The sequence below is a fragment of the Plutella xylostella genome, chromosome 31 (genome assembly GCF_932276165.1).
Source record: "Plutella xylostella chromosome 31, ilPluXylo3.1, whole genome shotgun sequence".
NCBI lineage: Eukaryota > Metazoa > Arthropoda > Insecta > Lepidoptera > Plutellidae > Plutella > Plutella xylostella.
The window spans coordinates 4,414,405-4,435,558 of record NC_064011.1 but is presented as its reverse complement, the minus strand read 5'-3'; the positions used below and the strand labels follow the sequence as shown (position 1 = coordinate 4,435,558).

Sequence of the window (21,154 nt, the reverse complement as noted above, 5' to 3'; positions counted from 1 at the left end):
TATCTGAAGAATAAAATTGTTGCTGTCATTGTCTAATACAGGTACAGTGCTACAAAATTGATAATGCGCATAGAAATCTTTGACAGATCGGTTGTTTTCGATTATGTGACACATGATATTTACTCCTATTTCTTTCGAACAACGTGCAAAATGGAAGTGTTTTTTTAAGGCTCTTACGATTTAATGATTCGGGTGTGAAGATCTGCATGTGCATTATTAATTTTGGACAAGTGCATTCAGTTGTGACAGAAACAATGTTATTCCTCAGAAAACACTCATCTTATTGAAAAATCAGTGTTTAGCTTAATATGTTAAAGTTCCCAAGATATTTCCATAGCCTTATAAAGCAAATTTTAGGTGAAACTGCTATTCAAAGTTACTAGCAGCACCCAATATTGATAGAGGTGAAACTACGGCCTAAAAATAGTAAACAACTTTGACTCTGGAATACGAGGTGAAATTTCATCAATGATATATCTAAAGGCAGCAAAGTTACCATCACTGATAAAAGACCATCCTGTATACAGGGTGTTGCAAAATTGGTATACTAAGCCGAAACCTACACGTGCAGCATGGTATATCTAAGCCCGAAACTGAAATCAGAATTTGGAAATTCGCGAAAAAAAAAATCATTTTCCGTAGTAAAAAAGTCACGTGACCAACAAAGTTTGTATGGAAAATGAATTTTTTTTTTCGCGAATTTTTAAATTCTGATTTCAGTTTCGGGCTTAGATATACCATGCTGCACATGTAGGATTCGGCTTAGTATACCCTTTTTGCAACACCCTGTATACACATTCACAGTGAAAACATTAGTAAGTAACATTAGTTTAATTCCAAATGTAGGGACACATTCTACCATAACATAGTCACTAACCAAACAATTTTGTGAACAAGTTACATACATTCCGGCGTCGATAGAGTCCACTTTGCGGTAACAGTAATAAATAAAGGTACTTAGCAGAAGCAAGTGTATATTCGAGACGATATGCCTTCCGGCCACTGCGTTCTGGAACAAATGAAATTTAAGTTAAATTATCGTTATAAATTTAAGATAAGTAAATTTATAAAATAACAGCTAGAACAACATAGTCAATAGGGAATATGCACGTGATTCAAATAAAGGTCAAATATAATTTTGAATAAACTTTGTTATTTCAGAATTATGCCTCCATCAATATTTTTGATTACAATTCATTTTTGAGCGAGTAAATAAAAGGGAATATGCACGTATTTTTTATATTCTTATTCGATAGTTTTACATCGCTTTATATATAAAAAAAAATTCAACGCCAAAAAAAGTAATTTAAGGTATTTTAAAGAAAGTTAAAAATTTATAACCGACTTGTCCACCATAACTTCACGGCTCAGAAACTATTAAAATTAAAACATTTAAATGGACAACATTTCAAAAAACTAAAGCTGCTATAAATCGAAAACCATTTCGAGATTTAGCTCTAAAGGCCACAAAAAAAATGTTTTTGTATTTTTTGGATGTATCATTTTCGAGAAAATCATAAAATAGTAAAAAAGTGCTGATGACTTCATGCATCAGGTGCGATGCATTTTGATGATCAAAGCCCATAGATTTAAAAACAAAGTAACTGTCACTTTCATTTTTGATTGACGTTGACGTTTTATCGTGACGTTGTTGTTTATTTGGGTCATTTTCATTAATTCTGTTCTGACACTTTCTGACAATTTTTTTTATTTATTATTAAGAGATGACCTCTATATAATATGTCCCAGAGTATGCCACCGCCTACACAGTTGAAAAAATGCTTCTGCTTATTTTTTTACATGATAAGTACCTACTTTTCATCATCAGAAATATCAATGTCATTTGAAAATGACCCATTTGTTGATTGGCATGTAAACAAAGTTTAAATGTCACTTGTCAGTGTCATTTATGTTTTTTTTCGAGACTCAGGCAATAGACAAAAATAAAAATTTAGCCTTATATGTGACGTCACTTCCGGTTTTAAAATAATTAACTTTAAAGTTAAAAATAGCATGCAAAAATTAATGTATATACAAAATTAAAAAATACGGGTCCACTAATTTTCTATAAACTTTCCGAATAGCTAATAAAAATATAGGGTAAAGAAAATGAAATGTTGTCCATTATCTCTTCTAACTATAAGATCCCTTTTAGTCGAGAAGATGAAATGATAATCACCCTGTAGGTACGTGTGGGTGTTGCGAAAGTTAAGACACATGCTAAACGGTGTCAGGTGGCTGTCAAACGCCTTATAAATGGGTCAAATTTTGATTTCAATTTAATAGTAACACAATAAGCTCCTTCTCGCAATGTCTTCAAGCGACTAACCCGTGCTCATTTTCTCAGCAAGTTAGATAAATAGCATTTTCGTGTACCTCTTTGAATATTATTATTATGTATGTATATAGTTATATATAATTTATAGTATAATATGTAAGTATATTTTATGTATTTCTATTAATTTAATTATCTAGTGACTATATTTAGTTTTTCCTGTTTAATTTTTTTTTGCACCTTTCTACTTGTTTTCTTGTACCTCCTGTAGGTTGGCTGGTAGAAAATGCTTTTAGCATTAAGTCCACCTTTTGTACACTTATGTTATATTTGTGCAATAAAGTATTAAATAAATAAATAAGTGTTGGGAGGTGACTTTTACTCAGAGTATCCCTTAGGCCTAGTTTCACCATACTCTGTTAGATCATTTACACACTTGTTACATTATAACAAGGGACATCTGTCAAGAATTCAATATGGGAATTTTATTTTGGATGAAACTAAATAACAAATTAAACTAACAGAGTATGGCGAAACTAGGCTTTACTAGGATATACTACCTTTTTAACCCCCTGTATAAAGTAACATACTGTACGGGTCCGCACGTAGTAGATGGTGAGAATCCCATACACTAGATGTAGTAGTTGATAGTTAGTTGTAGTTGTAGTATTAGGAAGCACAGTCACAGAAACACTGATCTTCACTAAAGGTAAGTAAGTTTATTATGGCCAAAGTAGTTACACAGTTTATGAGTGGTTTTGAGCCTTGCCCGCGTAAGTTGCGAGTTCCACGGTTGATACAAGACTGAAGTTAGGTGATTAGGTCAAAGTAATATTAGTATGAATGCAGTTATAAGTGTATGGCGCGTATGACGTCACGCAAGGTGTACGGTTCCGTACACATACTATACTCGTACTCGTAAGTACATACCATCAGGCGTCGGAGGCGTGCGGCGGCGACCCGCCCCCGCTGCTGTCTTCAGACTGCAAGTTGTCGCACATGTCTGTGCCCACCTGAATAAAGACAAATGCAATTTGTGTATTAATAAAAAAATGCGTAGAACTACACTGCCGGGCAATGAAAAAGTTCCACTCACAAAATGCCTACAACAAAGGACGCCAAATTTTTCAAAGATTTAATTTAAAATTCGTAAATAATACATATTACCTTAGTTGGTAATATCCTGATGCTCTGTTAAATTTACTTCAATATTGCCGAAGACGGCATTAAGCTAGCCTTTTCCGTTAATAAGTAATTTGGTGCTTTTCTCAGTGGAACCTTTTTATTGCCCGTGAGTGTATATCCCATTCCACGCAGAAAGACATGTGACAGAACACTAGAAATTGACATTCATAATTGTTTAGGTCCTCTTATAATTCGTTCACAAACGCTGGTGGTAGACAAGATATACAGGGTGTTGTTTTTGTGATTGTCAAAGGAGAATGTCGGGAGGAAAACTGTGTTTTTAACACTCGATCGCTATTTACATATCGCGGGCTTCATGCCAGAGGGGCGTATCTGCATCGACCCTACTTTTCAGGAGAGCAAAAAAACATCATAACTTTGTTAATAAGTAATCGAGCTTGCTATAATTTTGCATATAGCTTAATTAATTATTCTTTGTTTTTATTAAAACTCAATTTTCATAATATTTATGCTTTAAGTACACTTTATGGCGTATACGTCTATCGGACTTGACGGTAATTAAGGCAAGGGCGCTAGTATCGTTATGGTGTCTACTAACTTTATTTATAATTTCTTCGTCATTAATTTTAGGGATACCTGTTTGAAAGTCAGCATTGTCCGTCTTTAAACGTTACCTTACGTTATTTTGCCTGTTAGTTTTAGTTTTGTTTTGTATTTATTAATTGTAAATTGTATGGAAATCCTAACTAATATTATAAATGCGAAAGTAACTGTGTCTGTCTGTCTGTCTGTTACTCTTTCACGCCAAAACTACTGAACGGATTTGAATGAAATTTGGTATACATACGGTCTAGACCCTGGGAAAGAACATAGGCTACTTTTTATCCCGGAATTCCCACGGGAAATCTTTTTAAGGCGAAGCGAAGCGCGCGGGAACAGCTAGTAAAATATATTTGTGAACGTTACCTTAAGTACATCATGAAGAGAACTCATGCTGCCAAGACTGAGTGGGGTGATGGATCTCTCTAGTAGTAATGAGCCACTGCCTTGAGACCCGCCGCCTATCGACCTGTGGACAGAAACAACAAGTTTAGGTACCTACAGATAGCCTAAGCCTTTGACTACTGGAGTTGGCTTCTTTCATTGGAGAAATCACTGTTTTTTATACAGTAAAAGCGAATTTCCTTACCCTCCTTTTGTGATAGGTTGTGATGATGATGATCCTAACTAATATTATAAATGCGAAAGTAACTGTGTCTGTCTGTTACTCTTTCACGCCAAAACTACTGAACGGATTTGAATGAAATTTGGTATACATGCGGTCTAGACCCTGGGAAAGAACATAGGCTACTTTTTATCCCGGAATTCCTACGGGAAAACTTTTTAAGGCGAGGCGAAGCTCGCGGGAACAGCTAGTGTATTATATCAGTGTAGCTGTATTACCTCTCCATCCGCATGTGGTCTGGGGGCGGCGACGGCGGCGCGGGCACGGCGGGGGGCTGGTCACGGGGCCGCGGGGGGCCGCGCCACGAGCCTGAGCGAGAGATTAAAATGAAAAATGAAATGAAGATAGTTTATTGTTCAAAACATTACAATACAATAAAATAGCCAGAGCCCCTGTGCTAGGTTAAAAACCTGTATTACTGGGTACTCCGCCCACTACCAGCACGGGTTACAAAATGAACAATAACAAAGTTAAACTAAAAAGTCTCTAAATACCTACTCTTAAAATTTATAAATTTAAGATGGCAATTTTATATTTAATTACTAATTACACTTCGATAGAGTATTATTGTTATAAACTCAAAGACAAATGTTTTATCAATAGTTTTTTTTTATGAGCGGTAATATTTTATTACATTATCTGACACAATTTCTATCAAAATTTGCACGAAAATGAACGAAGTGCCCTTATGTTAATTATATTTTTTATTTATGGGCAATTTCAGATTCTAAAACTTTAGTTAAAACTAAATTAGTAGTGGTGAAATAATACTTAATAAAGGTATTACTCCTAAAGCCTGGAATAATGCTGTGGTAACGATCCTCCACAAAAAAGGCGATAAAACTAAATTGCCAAACTATCGCCCAATAAGCCTCCTCTCTCAGGTCTACAAGCTGTTCGCAAAGGTTCTGTGCAACAGACTTTCTCGTTTGCTAGATGAATACCAACCTGTCGAACAAGCTGGCTTCCGGAGTGGATACTCAACATTGGACCACATACACACAGTCAAGCAACTGATGGAGAAGTGCAACGAGTACAACCGACCCTTATGCTTTGCGTTTGTCGATTACGAAAAGGCTTTCGACAGCGTAGAACACTGGGCCGTGTTCCACTCTCTCCATCGGTGCGACATCGACATGAGATATGTGGATATCCTTCGGGAGCTGTACAGGGCTGCCACAATGCAAGTGCGCATGCATAGTCTGACCAACCCCATTCCCATCAAACGGGGTGTGCGCCAAGGAGACACTCTGTCACCCAAGCTCTTCACTAACGTCTTGGAGGACATCATGAAGACCATAGACTGGAGTGACAGAGGTCTCAATATAAACGGTGCTCGCATGTCACACCTGCGTTTTGCTGATGATCTGATCATCCTAGCTGAGAACGTCACAGATCTCCAATGCATGCTCGTAGAACTGCACGAAGCATCCCTGAAGGTTGGACTAAGGATGAACATGTCCAAGACTAAGATCATGACCAATCTTCCTGCAAACGTGCAGCCTAACATAATTGTAGGTAACTGCCACATCGAGGCAGTGGATGAGTACGTCTATCTTGGACATAGTTTATCCTTTGGACAAAGTTCTCAGGTAAAGGAGATCGCTAGACGAATTCAGCTGGGATGGGCTGCCTTCAGTAAACTTGAAGACGTCCTTAAGTCCCAAATCCCTCAATGCCTGAAGACTAAGGTGTTCAATCAGTGTGTTCTGCCTATCCTCACTTACGGAGCCGAAACATGGACGCTCACTAAAGCCAACATGCACAAAATAAAAGTCGCACAAAGGGCTATGGAGCGCGCCATGCTCGGCATCTCTCTTGTGGATCGTGTGCCCAATGTCGAAATTCGACGTAAAACTCGTGTGGATGACGTGGGTAGCCGAATCACAAGATTAAAGTGGAGATGGGCGGGACACTTGGTTAGGAGGGACGACGGCAGGTGGACTGGGGCAGTCACAGAGTGGTGGCCAAGAACTGGCAAACGAGGAATAGGCAGACCGCCGGCCCGATGGTCTGATGACATTGTTAAGGTGGCCGGTAGACACTGGACTAGACTCGCACAGGACCGGAAGAGGTGGCGTGATAGGGAAGAGGCTTATACCCAGCAGTGGGCAGATACGGGCTGATAATGATGATGAGTGGTGAAATGCAAACACTGAAACTTGCTGTCTTATTAATGATGATGAAAATAATTGTAAAACTAAGTACTAACCGTTATAAGAGCCCGTGCCGTGTGACAGAGTGAGAGGCGACGTGCGTTTACTGCTGTCACGACTGCTGTATATCTGTGGAGAAACCGGAATACGTCTTAGTCTGATCTTACAAATTTCATCTAAATTTGTAATTTGAATTATTTTATTTTTTTAATCAACAATAAATGTAATAATTATTTCAGTATACATATAATTTAATTTATTGTAATTTTTTTGGGTCTAGAATTTTATAAGTTTCAATTTATTGTATTTTGCTAAATTTCATTAATCCATTTTTATTGGCCTAAATATTTTCATGCCTGTAAGGTGAAATGTGCTGAACTGATTATAAAATGTAACATCAAATGTATGAACCACATTTGACGCAAATAAATGTCTTTGTCTTTTGTCTTGTCTACAAAAGTAGCAGTAATATTAAGTAGTGTTCATGTGAAGCTTTGTTATTGTAGGAGATCAAAATTTCATCCTGGGATACCGTTAGTAAAGGGTGAGTCTTGTATAACGAGTGTAAATAAAGTAACAATATGTAAAATCGTATCACGATGACGTTTGAAAGCCTATTGTAAACTGACATTACAATAGGCTTCAGTCAGGTCTTCAGTCTCCCCTCTCCTCCGGCAGAGGGTGCAAATCAACAATAGTGCTCCGCGCATTTTAATTCTTTAATAGTGTAAAATGGCCTCAAAAGCCCTCGAAAGTTTGGTAAAAGTGCTACAAAAGTCTATTGAGACACTGTGTACAAGAGTTAGTGCCCTGGAATCAATAGTTATTGCTCAAAACGGCCTGATATCTAAGCTAAAAATCGCTAACGACCCGCAACCACCGACGGTTATCCCCAAGCCCGCCCCGCCCACAAGCGCACCCACTCCGCCGCTGCAGCGCCCGGTCCGCCAAGCGCGTTTAAAGGCGAAGGAAATATCGAGCGCTAGATGTGATAACAAAATCACGAAGACGGTAGCCCGCGCGTCGCTTGCGCCAACTGCCGCTGCCCCCGTCAATACTCCGAAGATCTCCGATGAGCGCCGAGCGACTGTCGTCAGTGAGTCATCTGAGTTAACGAGCACGCCTAAAGCTGTGGCCACGAACTCAACTGTTACAAACGCTAACGTGACTCAGGAAACCTTACCTGCGACTACTGAGGAGGGCTGGACAATAGTTCAACGAAAAAAGGTTCCTACTAATCGACAACGGAATTCCAATATACGCATTGGAGCCGGAAGCTTCGACGATGAACTACAATCGGTCGAGCGACTGAAGTACATACAGGCTTGGTCATTCAAACCGAATACGACGACGCACAACGTGTTAAACTTTCTCAACAGAATTGTAACATCCGATCGCTATGAAGTAGAAAAACGGAAGCTGAAGACGAATAGACATGCTGCATTCGTTATAGGCATACCAGAAAGTTTGCTACCACAGATCGATTCGCCTTCTTTGTGGCCCCCGCACGTTAAATATTGCGACTGGTTTCCCGCCAAGCCCCGCTACCAAGAGCGGGGACAGAGCGCCTCGCGCTGTGACGTCACCGGTACCCCCTCCGCCGCAGCCCCGACCCGTCCCGCTGTTGCCGTCGAGGCTCCCCCGGCCGCGACTCCTCATTGACATTGACGGCACCGCCACTGATATTGGAAGTGTTACTAAGAAGGTGACTAACACAAGACTGAGTAACATATCGATAATCCACCAAAATATCAATAGACTGGAGAATAAATGTTTTCAACTTGAATGTGAACTTCAGTTGTCCCATAAAGACTTGGATGTCCTCTGTATAACAGAACACTTCCTCCGATCCAATGAGCTGACCAGTGTCCGGATAGGCAACTACAGGTTGGCGGCGAGCTACGCGCGTGCGTCCCGCGAGGGAGGCGGCGCCTGCATCTACGTGAGGCCCGACCTGCTCACCATCGAGCGCGGGGAGTTCGCCGCGCTGTCCGTGGAGATGCACGTCGAGGTATGCGCTGTCGAGTGCGTCGGTCTAGACTTGATTGTTGTCTGTATTTATAGACCCCCTCAAGGAGAAAATAGAGGTGACATTGACATTTTTCTTTCTACTATGAACGCTTTATTTGATTTAAACGCATCGAATACCTACAAATTAATTATAGTTGGTGATATGAACATTGACCTTCTAGTGAAAACATTAATGTCTAAAAGATTAAATTCTACATTGAAACAACACGGTTTTAAAACGTTAGTGGATTTCCCAACTAGAGTGACCTCATCCAGTAGAACTTGTCTTGACCATGCCTACACTAATATACCTAATGTTGATATCTTACAAATAGCGCCTGTGGAAATGTGTTTGTCGGATCACACTGGTGTTATTATTGTAGCACAAATAAAAAGTCAACATGCTAATTCTAATGATGTAACCCATAAACGACTGTTTTCACAACTCCAAATTGATAATTTTTATGAGGCCCTATGTTTGTATAATTGGGATATGGTTCTCCAAAAGTGGCTAAGTCCTTGTGATCATCTTACCGCAATTTTCAACGTAATTAAGAACTTCTATGAGGTATTCTTTCCAATTAGGAAATATCCTGTAAAAAAAAACCTTTTCTCCTGGGCTAATCCAAAAGTTCAAGAGTTGCGTTGTGAAGTGCGTAAGCTGAAATACTCCGTAGCCAATCATAATAATAAACTTGACAATTGCCTATCAACCAGTAGCTTATTGCAGCTCGAGATAGAATATTCTCTGGAATTACGTAACTCACGTCGCGAATACATTAACAAACAGATCAGTAACCCTAAATCTGACATGCGTCGTACTGTGTGGAGAGTGATCGAGACTGAAACCGGTCGAAGCGAGGCGCGGCGCGGAGGGGCCCTCGACCTGCTGGTGAGCAAGTCTGCCGGCAGCAGCCAGGAGCAGCGCGCGGGCGCCGCCGCCGCCGCCCTCAATCGCTTCTATGTGGAGGCCAACAACGACCCTCGCTCGCGACCCGACCTTGTTGTCGCTATGCAGTTCCTCGATAAATATTTAGATGGCAGGCCAAAACCAACGTTTCAGTTTGTGCCAATAACATTATCAGAGTTAATAACTGTGATCAAAAATATTAAACGTAAAAACTCGACGGATATAAATGACATGCCAACGCACGTATATGATTATGTACCACCAATACTAATCTCGTTGTTATGTATGTTGTTTAACAAGTGCGTTGAGTCTGGTGTTTATCCACAGTCTCTCAAACAGATTAAAGTCCAGCCGGTGTACAAGGGCAAAGGGGAGATGGATGTAGAAAAGAGCTATAGACCTATAGCTCAAATTCCAATATTTTCTAAGGCATTCGAACGCATAATTAGCAATAGACTCGATGAACACTTTACCAAAAATAAACTGTTAAACACTCGGCAATACGCATACCAAGCTAACAAGTCTACAGTAGACGCCGCTCGCGACGTCGTGGCGCGGGTGATGGGCCGGCTCGAGGACGGGCGACAGGTCGCGGCCATGTTCTGCGACCTGTCGCGCGCCTTCGATCTTGTTAATCACTCTCTCATACTGAAAAAGTTGAGTAAGTACGGTGTCGAGGGTGATTTCCATAAAACTATATGTAGTTTCCTGTCACAGCGTCATCAATGCACATGCGTTCGTGGTGCTAAATCGGAACTCGAGCATGTTGGTAATTGTTCTGTCCCTCAAGGGTCAATAATGGGCAATAGTCTCTTTCTCATTCTAATGAATGATATATCCACTGCGTCTGATGAAGCTGAATACGTTCTGTTCGCAGATGACACATGTGTAATAGTAGCTGCCGATGACTTCGACCAGCTAAAATCTAAACTCAGGCGTGTCACTGGCTGTCTAGCTCATTGGTTTTCCGCCAACGGAATGCTACTGAATGTTGAAAAAACAAAGGTTATGCACTTCCAACTTCGAAAAACTAGGGGACACGAGCTGAACGTAGTTTGTGACGGGGTGGCGGTGCCGCAGGTGGACCAGGTCCGCTACCTGGGCTTCACCATCGACGCCGGCCTCACGTGGGCGCCGCACATCGACATCACCTGCACTAGGCTCTCATCTGCGTGCTTTGCTCTGTCTAGGTTGGCCCCATCTCTAACAACTGATAATTTAAAAAAAGCCTACTACGGTTACTTTCACTCCATACTTATTTACGGACTAGACTTGTGGGGAGACGCAGCAGACTGCGAAAGCGCACTAAGGATGCAGAAACGTGCCATAAGAATAATTGCCGGTGTACCCTGGGACTTTTCAGCGAAGGAGCTTTTCAAGAAATACAACATCTTAACGCTTCCCTCGCTGTACATATTAGAAATCGCTAAGTACGCGTGGCGTAATCTGCCACAATTTAGCAAAAAAAAAGACACGCACAATATTAACACCCGGCGTCGCGATCAACTTTGTATACCTGCTAGGAGGTTCACCAAAGCTGACAAGTGTCTCCTTACTCTTGTTCCCAAAGTGTACAACTCTCTCCCTGACGAAATAAAAAGTGTGCCTAGTGAGTCCATATTCATTTCTAAGTTAAAAAAGCTACTGGTTGGTATGGCATGCTATACAACTAACGAATACTTTCAGACTGTGAAAGCCATTCCTTGATTTGATATATTTTCGTACAAATATTGTACCTATATTGATTTATTATATTTATTATTATTATGGCGATAAATTGTATTAATTGTAATTAACTTGACATCTATCAATAATACTGTATTAATTTAATTTATTTGACATTGATAGTATGAATTTATTAATTTGACATTGAAATATAATGTGAATGATGCTTTTTTTTACTGTGACATTTTTTGTAATACGTACTCATAAAAGTACCATATATTTTTCCTTTGACTTATAAATTATTGATTTATGAATAAATGAGTATTTCAGTATTTCAGTACAGTTTGTTTTAAGAATGCGGGGGATTAGACTTTATATTACATTTCTTTGTTACCCAAGGGGTGAAAGCCGCTTATTTAGTCACCTGCTTGGCAATAATGTGCTTTTAATCACTCACGCTCTGAAAGTAGGTCAGAATTGTCTGAAAAAGCCATGAAATTAGCTCTTTTCAACACAAGACGTGTGCTAGAAAAACTTACTTTCCTGGACGTATACTTGGCGCAAAAATACCTAACGCTTTACACACAAGTCCGTCTAGAGAGAATTCATCGTTGACAGAATGGAGTAGTAGCTACTAGCTAGTGACCCTGACTGCTGCGCCGTAGGTCCCGGATCCCCAATGTACCAATAGAGTGAACTCATCTTTGAGTCATCATACAGACGCCTGCCATTTTACGTACCATATCAGCCTAAATTGTCTGTTCTCGTATGTTTTTGCTCTTATGGATAAGAGCAAAGTGTATTTCATTTCAGCCTCTCTCTGTACTATAGATTGGCAAGTTGCTTGGCGACCCTCCTTGCGGGGTGAAAGACGCGGAGGGGACGAGGTACCCAAGACGACAGCGGGTAGCGGGAGGGTAGCGGGGAAGGGCAACGCGTGCACTGCATGTCATTGTTACGGCAGTTTCGGCCGCGCAGCCGAGGCGGCCACATGTCTTATATAGTCTGTCATAATTTGAGTGCGACCCACATGAGATCATTGATCCTGAGACCATTAGTCTTAGGATGAGTGTTGAGGCCTTTTTAATATTATCATTATATTATTATTAGGTATCTATAATTCGTCAACAAAATAACGTTAAAAACAACAAATCGTATAATGTCTCAATATAGGGGCTTCTTGTAGAACAGCGTACCGGATCAGTCATGCTACGCGGCTAAAGGTTGGTACTGCGTAGTCAGATACGAAAAAGTAAACAACAAAGACGAAGAGTCCATATGACAGTGCGTCAGTTGTCAGTTCTTGTAACTAGGAAAGCAACCAAAATTTATGTGATTTAATAAAAGTAATTAATGAGCAAAACACAGAGAAAAATTTCAAAATTGATGAAATTTTGAAAAAAAATGGTCATATCGTGCTTCGCCTACCCCCATACCACCCGGAATTAAATCCTATTGAACTTGTGTGGCGGTACGTGAAAGGCGAGCTCGCAAGAACGTCGATTGACTCTAACTTAGACAAAGAGATAAAAGACTTAGAGTTGCTTTTCTCTAATTATTCGCCTAAAAAGTGGAGAAATTGTGACGACCATGTCATAAAAAATTAAGACGAATATTATAAATCTGATAGAGTATTTGACGATGTATTGGACAGGTATGTTATTGTTTATTTATAATTTATTGTAAATTAAACATAAATTGGTTTTTGTCTTAGATTTATAATTGAAGTTAATGAAAACGATGATGAAGATGAGGATGACGACGACGATGAACAAGTTCAAACAGAGAGTGAACATGAAAGTGACATGGAAATTGATTTATAAAATAAAACACTTTTACATAAATAAATTCAAATTGGTAGATATTCTGAAGGTAAACATCCAAATTTTAATGCTGTCAAACTATAAATTTTAAGCTAAATATGACATTTACGGGAACACTCATAGAATAAAATTTTACTTACGTCAGAAATAGTTACAAGCTATCGCGAGATTAATCCGGGCACACTTTTCTACGTGTGTAGCATGTCGTGCTACCTCGCCCCCGCCACTTCTTTCACCCCGCAAGGAGGGTCGCCAAGTAACTTGCCGCATTATAATATACAGTATGCTCACCAGCTATAAGAGCATATTGTGTGCGATTTCAGAGCAACTACTGTCTGTCTGACGACCGAATGTCGTAGTGGTTAGTGATAGTGACCCTGACTACTGAGCCGATGGTCCCGGGTTCGATTCCCGGCTGGGGCAGATATTTGTTCTCAGGTCTTGGATGTGCCCATAAAATGGCAATAGGCCCGCCCCCTATTACATTGGGACTAACATAACACTCTGGCGAAAAGTGGGTGCATCAATGCACCTCTGCCTACCACGCAAGGGAGTACATTAGTACAAGGCGTGAGTGCGTGTTTTTGTGTTTTTTTTCCTGTCTGTAGTAGGACACAATGACATTATGGCAACACCTCGCCGGGGCACATCGTTGGACACTAGAGTGAACACTTACGACGAATTTTGTAGTGGTTAGTGACTCTGACTGGTATGCCGAAGGTCCCGGGTTAGATTCCCGGCTGGGGCAGCTTGGTTCTTGGGAGTTGATATTTATATTTACTCTAAATCTAGCGCCCTCTCTACGTTCATGTGCCAAGCAGGTGACTAAATAAGCGGCTTTCACCCCTTGGGTAACAAAGAAATATATTTGTGTAGATATAGTAGGTGTCCGATACCCATAGCACAGGCTCTGCCTAGTTTGGGGTCAGATGGCCGTGTCTGAGATGTCCCCACATATTTATTTACTTATTTGTATAGATATATCAACTTTCCAACACCCATAACACAGCTTCTGCCTAGTTTGGGGTCAGATGGCCGTGTGTGAGATGTCACAGTTGAGTCACCTGTCTGTCGGCGGTGTCGACGGTGGTGGGCAAGTCCAGCAGACGTTGGGAGCGGATGCCGTCGCCTGGTCCCATGTGAGACACGTGCGCGAAGTTTGACGGGGCGGAGATTAGGCGGGAGCGACGCTCCGATCTGTTGGTAATAGAAATAGATAAGTAGATCATTATTTATTTGTACACAACATGAAAAAGATTACAAGTAACATACAATATGCTTACAAATACCTACAAAAATTAATTGAAAAGAGATAAGTGCTACAGTTTAATCATAAGAGTCGGAGAATATTCATTTGATTCACACTGTGTGCTCTTCGAATCGTTATCATTCGTCTGTTAGATTTTAATATGAAAGTGTAAAACTTTTGCTAACACCCAACTCAAAATAAGGAGTGAGAGGAGATACATTATGTGATTATAACTTTACAGACTGCCTCCTTATACAGGTGAAGCCAAAAATAATTGGGAATCGGATCTTTAGTCATTTCAAACAACTATAGGCTGATTTCTGCAGTTTTTCTAAGTTAATTAAAACAATTTGAAATATTAGTTGTTGTACTCACAATCTATTATGCGCTTCAACAGATTGATGCGACAGCTCGCGCACGGTGAAGCGCTTGCGGCTCGAGGCGCACAGCTGCTCCACATCCAGCGGGCCCTCTGCAAGGAAAGAAAAAAAATGGTGGGGAAAAGGGGTCTCACTCAGCATTTGCTGTATGGAAATTTCAGACAGTTATGTTGTATATACAATATACGTAAGCGCTTTTTGCTCGACGCGCACAGCTGCTCCGCGTTTAGGGGGCCCTCTGCAAGTGGGGGGATAAAATTTAGAAAGAGAAAGAAGTTTGGGAAAAGGTGTCTCACTCAGCATTTGCTGTATGGAAATTTCAGACAATTATGTTTGTATCAGAATGTTACATGATATGTATGTCGGCGTATGTGCATTATATCGTTATAATATTGAATAGTGACTAGTCTTGTGATACGGTGCCTGAGTAAGCTTCGTAAAACTATGTATATTGCGCCTGAAGTTGAGTGTACATATATCAGTGTAAATATATCAGCTGTCCGATCCCCATATTACAGGCTGTGTCTAGATTGGGCCGGATAGCCGTGTGTTAGATGTCCCCGCATATTAAGATTGTTGAGAGCAATAAAATATGTAGTTATATTGGAACGCACCCGTTGTCTATGTAATCTATGTGTAATGTCTATGATCTATATTTCCATAAGTCCTATCAATAATTATCATCTACTCGCGTGCATACGGCGTATGTATATACACCACATAAGGTCCTGCGTCGGTTGAGAATGGCGATGCGTTGTTAGCACTAGGAGTGACTAGCACTGTCTGTGTTTCTGTCTATCTGTCGTTCTATCTATCTTTCTGTTTCTATCTGACTGTCTATCTATCTTTCTATCAATGTGTCTATATTTCTGCTTGTCTATCTGGGATCTGTCTGCCTATTGGTCTATCTATCTGTATATCAATCTACTCACGTGCATACGGCGTATGTAGATAGACGACATAAGATCCTGCGTCGGTGGAAAATGGCGACGGGTTGTTAGCGCTAGGCGTGACTAGCACTGTCTGTGTGTCTGTCTATCTGTCGTTCTATCTATCTGTCTATCTTTCTGTTTCTATCTGACTGTCTATCTATCTTTCTATCAATGTGTCTATATGTCTGCTTGTCTATCTGGGATCTGTCTGTCTATTGGTCTATCTATCTGTATATCAAGATCAATCTACTCACCTGCATACGGCGTATGTAGATACACCACATAAGGTCCCGCGTCAGTTGAGAATGGCGATGCGTTGTTAGCACTAGGAGTGACTAGCACTGTCTGTGTGTCTGTCTATTTGTCGGTCTATCTATCTATCTGAATAATAAATCTGTCGATCTATCTGTCTATCATTCAGCTTGTCTATCTGACTGCCTATCTATCTTTCTACCTGTCTATATTTCTGCTTGATTATCTGGATCTGTCTGTCTATCTATCTATCTACTCACCTGCATACGGCGTATGTAGATAGACGACATAAGGTCCTGCGTCAGAGGAAAACGGCGAGGCGTTGTTAGCGCTAGGCGTGACTAGCACTAGCCAGCCGTTCTCGTCTAGGGGACGGGCGTTTGCTGTGGGGAAATAGTATGATGATAATAGAGGTTAAGATATTAAAAGGGCTTAGAATAAGGTTAGGGTAAATGTGTATTTTACATTAGCTATGAATTTTTAATATTATGTTCTGTAGATTAGACTCAACTTAGAGAAAACATGTTGTACAATCAAATTTTTGAATGAATTTAGTTGAATATACGTCTCCCCTTTACTGGCCCTAGATTTTCGCTCCTTCGACATCATGCACTCAGCACACGATATATCTCGAGGGCAACACAATATTTTACTTATTTTTCGAGATATCGAGTCGAATGAGTGATAATCGTCCCACAGGTTCAAGTAACAAATATCCTATAGCTGTAGATTTTTTTTAACAATAGTGACTCACGCAAGTTGATGGTCTGCACCCACTCGCCCGCCTCGATGTCGTACACGTCGATGTGCGTCGCCGTGAATATCAGCAGGTAGTTGTCGTTTATCGCTGAAAATAAACGTTAAATATTAATGAAGAAACCGTAGACAATTGCCAACTGCTTATGTACAATGATTAAATCAGTGTTGTTTAATTTGAAAGGCACCTTTATATAATTAGGAACAACATGGGACCAAGAATGCTAATAGGTTATTTTGTGGGCTCTCCTGGCTTGTTGTATTGTTTAAATTAAATATAGATTTACGTTAACTAGATTTTAAGAATGCATGTTAAGTTAAGTTAGAATAGTTTTTCTCATTTTAAGTGAGTTATAAATTAGTTCATATGAGAAATAAATATCTAAAACCTTATGCTTCCTTGTGGAACGCCGAATGAAACTACCTAATCTTTTGTCTTATAAATCCAAAATTATACCACTTACCATGATGCAACGGCGGCTGCGTATACATCAGCTCTATATCCCTGGCCCTATGTCCGTCTGCCCTCACATATAGGGCTAATGTGTTGAATATAAGCAGCCTATGTCCATCTCTAGTCTGAGCACAGGCGATAGGCCTCGCCCCTGAATGACACAGGAACATGTTCACTTGGTTGTCGGGATGGACTAGAGCTGTGGGCAGAAGAAACAGGTGGTTAGATTGTGGTTTTAGTGTTTAAACTTTGGGGTGGTATGGTCAAGAAATAATGGGAAGCTGAACACGTTATTTAACATGGAAAACGATATAGAAATGACGAAAGACGCGTGCTATTTCATTCTTTTCAAGCGCTTTCTTACTCAGAATTATTTATTTATTTATTTATTTATTTATTTATTTATTTATTTAATAACTTAAACCTATCATTACATTATGAAAATTTTGCCATACCATATTGTTTCTTTCTGCGCGATCCAATGCGCAATATATGTCACTATAAATCCACAAAAGACGCGCAGATAAAGAAACATTACGTAAATGACGAATGTACTCATGATATATCTTGCCCTATCCTGCTCAGAATTACGATAATGCCGCTATTTTCACTTGATTCTGTAGCTCTCACAGAATTCACAGATTCTAAAAATCTATGAGTGCAATATATGCAATTATTGATACTCACTAATAGGAGGAGCATCCCTAGGCGGTAGCTGATGCATCACGAACCCCCCTCTATGTCCCAACACTAGGGCCCCCCTCCACAGTTGCACACTCAGCACGGCAGAGGGCGCGCGCAACTCCGCTATATACACTCTATTTATGATGCTATTTGGTGTATAAAGCGAGGATATGAAGAAACAATGCGGAAATTACGCTCTTTCCGTGCTCTTTCGTATTCAAACTAATTAAAATGGCACCATTTGTCATTATAAATCCACAAAAGACGCGCAGGTAAAGAAATATACGTAAACTCTATTTATGATGCCAATTGGTATATAAAGCGAGACTATGAAAAAACAATACGAAAATGACGCTCTATTCGTGCTCTTTGTTACTTAAAGCCGCCTTTTTCACATAGTTTCTATATCTATGAATGCAGTATTCGTTATTATAAAACTTACTTATTGGAGGAGTGTCTCTCGGAGGTAGCTGGTGCATCACGAACCCCCCTCTATGGCCCAGCACCAATGCTCCCCGCCACAGTTGTATACTCAGCACGGCAGAGGGCGCGCGCAACTCCGCTATGCGCACTCGCCTCGCCGCTGTGCGCGTTATCTCGTAGACATTTACTATGTACGCGTTCTGTGGATTTGAAATGAGGTGATTTATTTTATTATTTATTGCACTAATATTACATTATAATAATACAAAGGGTGATAAAGATAAAAGTAATTATTCGGTGTAGGTATACACACTAAAAGGAAACAAATTAACAGAAAAAAATACAATAAAAGCTTAAAATAAAAAAAATACAAATTTTTAAGCAAGGGTGTGTGCTGTATGTACTTACAGCTAGAAGCATTTTCTGCCAGAAAATACAGAACATCGTTCTCTCATCAGATTGAATTGAATTTCAGAATGAGAGGGGTAAATAACTGGGTCAAAAGATAGGTGGACGACTGGAGCAACTCGGCTGTGGAGAATCATGAAATAACAGGGGATAGTAAAATGTATCCAAATTAGAATGTTTAGATTGTGCGGATAACACAGTACCATATTACTAAGGATTTCACGCACATTCATCAGAGAAAACCCTGCAAAATTACTTTTTGTGATTTCATTGCTTTTTGCAGTACCTATATCCACGATATTTTCTGACACATATTGCTTTACCTGTCGTTTACAAACGCACGCGAAGCCCATAGCCCGGTCGCTGATCTCTCCCACACAGATGTCTATGGCCCCCTTGCTGTCTCGTACTTTAACGCACTCGACATCGGCGCATTCTAGAGCTCGAAGCGGGACCAGACGGACGTAGCGGCCGCGGCCCGCTATTGTTACTGTTGGAGGGAGAATCGGGGGTTAGAATTATATTAAAGTTCATACACAAAAGTTATGAAGTAACAGGAAAAAAAATACATAACATAATTATTAAGCGGTACAATGGGTATTACTGGAGATACCATCGAGTTGTCTAATTTTATCTTGCCAAATAATACTTGACAAAATGAAAGGCTTTTGAATTCAGTTCATCGTTTATTACTGACTCACTCATACAGATTCAGCGTAATAGAGAGTAACATATCAGATTATAATATACTTATGTAGTATAAATATACACTTTACCATTATGCGTGCAACATGTATAGGCTTATAGGTGTGGCACGCAGTAGTCTAGTTATTCTGTCCAGTTACCAAACAAGACATGCCAAAAACTCAGTAGATAGTTACGGTTCGGATTTTGAATATCCTAAAATAATGACCATGCCCGACCCGACATGACACAACACCGTACCTATAAGCTGGTCGCTGGGCACGGGCAGGTTTTGGTGACCCCGACATAACACAAGTTACCTATAAGCTGTGGTCTTGGGGCACGGGCAGGGCCGCGTGGCGCGTCGCCTCCCGCCCCAGCCAGCCGCCGCCCGCCCCAGCACGCCGCCCATGTCCAGGACGCACGCGGCACTCAGGGAGCAATGTTGGAGACACACTGGACACTTACACCGAGGTAGATACTTAGATACTTACACCGAGGTGGATAGATACTGTGGCGAGCTTTATATCTGCATTTAGCTATAGATAGATACCTAGATACTTAGAGCGATGTAGATAGATACTTAGACAGAGGTAGATTGATACCGTAGCGAGCTTATTTTCCGCATTTAGCCTCCATTATGTGTCTAATACCTATTATAGAGTAACTAGACACCCCAGAAACGTTGTTAGAGAGCGGCTGTCAAAAATGCAAAAACAACCGTTTTCCTCCCTTCTTTCTCTCTTAGTTACCTCCTAGGTGAGTGGTTTTCCTCCCTCCTTCCTCTCTCAGCTCGCTAACAGCCACTAGTTACCTATGAGCTGGTCTCTTGGCACTCGGCGGGCGGCGTGGTGTGGCGCGTGGGCGCGGCGCGGCGTCACCTCCCGCCTCGCCGCGTCCAGCAGCGCGAGCCCGCCGCCGCCCGCCGTCAGCACGCCGCCCATGTCCAGGACGCACGCGGAGGTCAGCGAGCGGATGTTGGAGATGGTTGAGGAGTCGAAGGCTAGCATGGCTGTGAAGACCTGCGGGAGAGGGGGAGGTTGTTAGATAGAGGTATAGATAAATCGGAGGGTCGGCAGAACAAAGCACACAAGCCATTATTCATTTTCACTTTAGTTTTTACAGGAACAACAAAATCAAACCAATGCTCCTGGCCTCTTGCTAAGGCAAAAAACATAAAAAATAATGACTTTTGTGCTTTAGTCTGCGGACCATTCAATTCTTTATTTACTTAACACAATACATACACAGGTTACACAGAAATATTAAATTAAGATTACATAAACACATGATATTAATGTTAGACTTCGATGTACTGTTCGAAGCAGCGTGATCGAATAGATCAGCTCATTGCAATAACGCAATAACTAAATTACCTAGTTTGTATAAAATAAGTTCAGTGCACTTTATGCATGAAATTGTCTTTTTCTAGGTCAGTTTACCACCTTACACGTTTTACCACCGTCGAACTCACACCATTGTACTCATACTTATATCCTCTTTTAACCCCTTTTTGTAACCAGTTTTAACTTGTGTAACAGTGACAATGATATCGATTCTGAAGGCGGAAATTTTAAATTTAGAGACGTCAAAACCTTAATTTCTTTATTTAAAATTCGACTCTATGATTGTTTCCGTAAATGTCATTTTATGCTAGCAATTTTTTTAGTTTGACAGCGTTAAAATTAGAATTTCTGCCTTCAGAATCAACATCAATATATC

At 40.5% G+C, this 21,154-nt stretch overlaps 1 protein-coding gene across 1 annotated transcript in view; it reads right to left on the bottom strand.

Annotated features, from left to right (window-relative positions):
• Positions 1–816: 816 nt before the first annotated feature.
• LOC105385125 (serine/threonine-protein kinase Genghis Khan) overlaps positions 817–21,154 on the bottom strand; it is a 57,777-nt gene continuing 37,439 nt past the window's right edge. The window contains exons 35-47 of the mRNA XM_048632328.1: positions 20,247–20,454; positions 19,072–19,238; positions 18,360–18,540; positions 17,244–17,432; positions 16,778–16,870; positions 16,284–16,406; positions 14,835–14,931; positions 14,275–14,407; positions 6,859–6,931; positions 4,865–4,955; positions 4,388–4,490; positions 3,206–3,288; positions 817–1,009 (exon numbers count right to left, since the gene is read on the bottom strand). Of these exons, the coding sequence (XP_048488285.1) occupies positions 3,208–3,288; positions 4,388–4,490; positions 4,865–4,955; positions 6,859–6,931; positions 14,275–14,407; positions 14,835–14,931; positions 16,284–16,406; positions 16,778–16,870; positions 17,244–17,432; positions 18,360–18,540; positions 19,072–19,238; positions 20,247–20,454 (1,539 nt within the window). The 3' untranslated portion in view covers positions 817–1,009; positions 3,206–3,207. The remainder of the gene's footprint in view (positions 1,010–3,205; positions 3,289–4,387; positions 4,491–4,864; positions 4,956–6,858; positions 6,932–14,274; positions 14,408–14,834; positions 14,932–16,283; positions 16,407–16,777; positions 16,871–17,243; positions 17,433–18,359; positions 18,541–19,071; positions 19,239–20,246; positions 20,455–21,154) is intronic.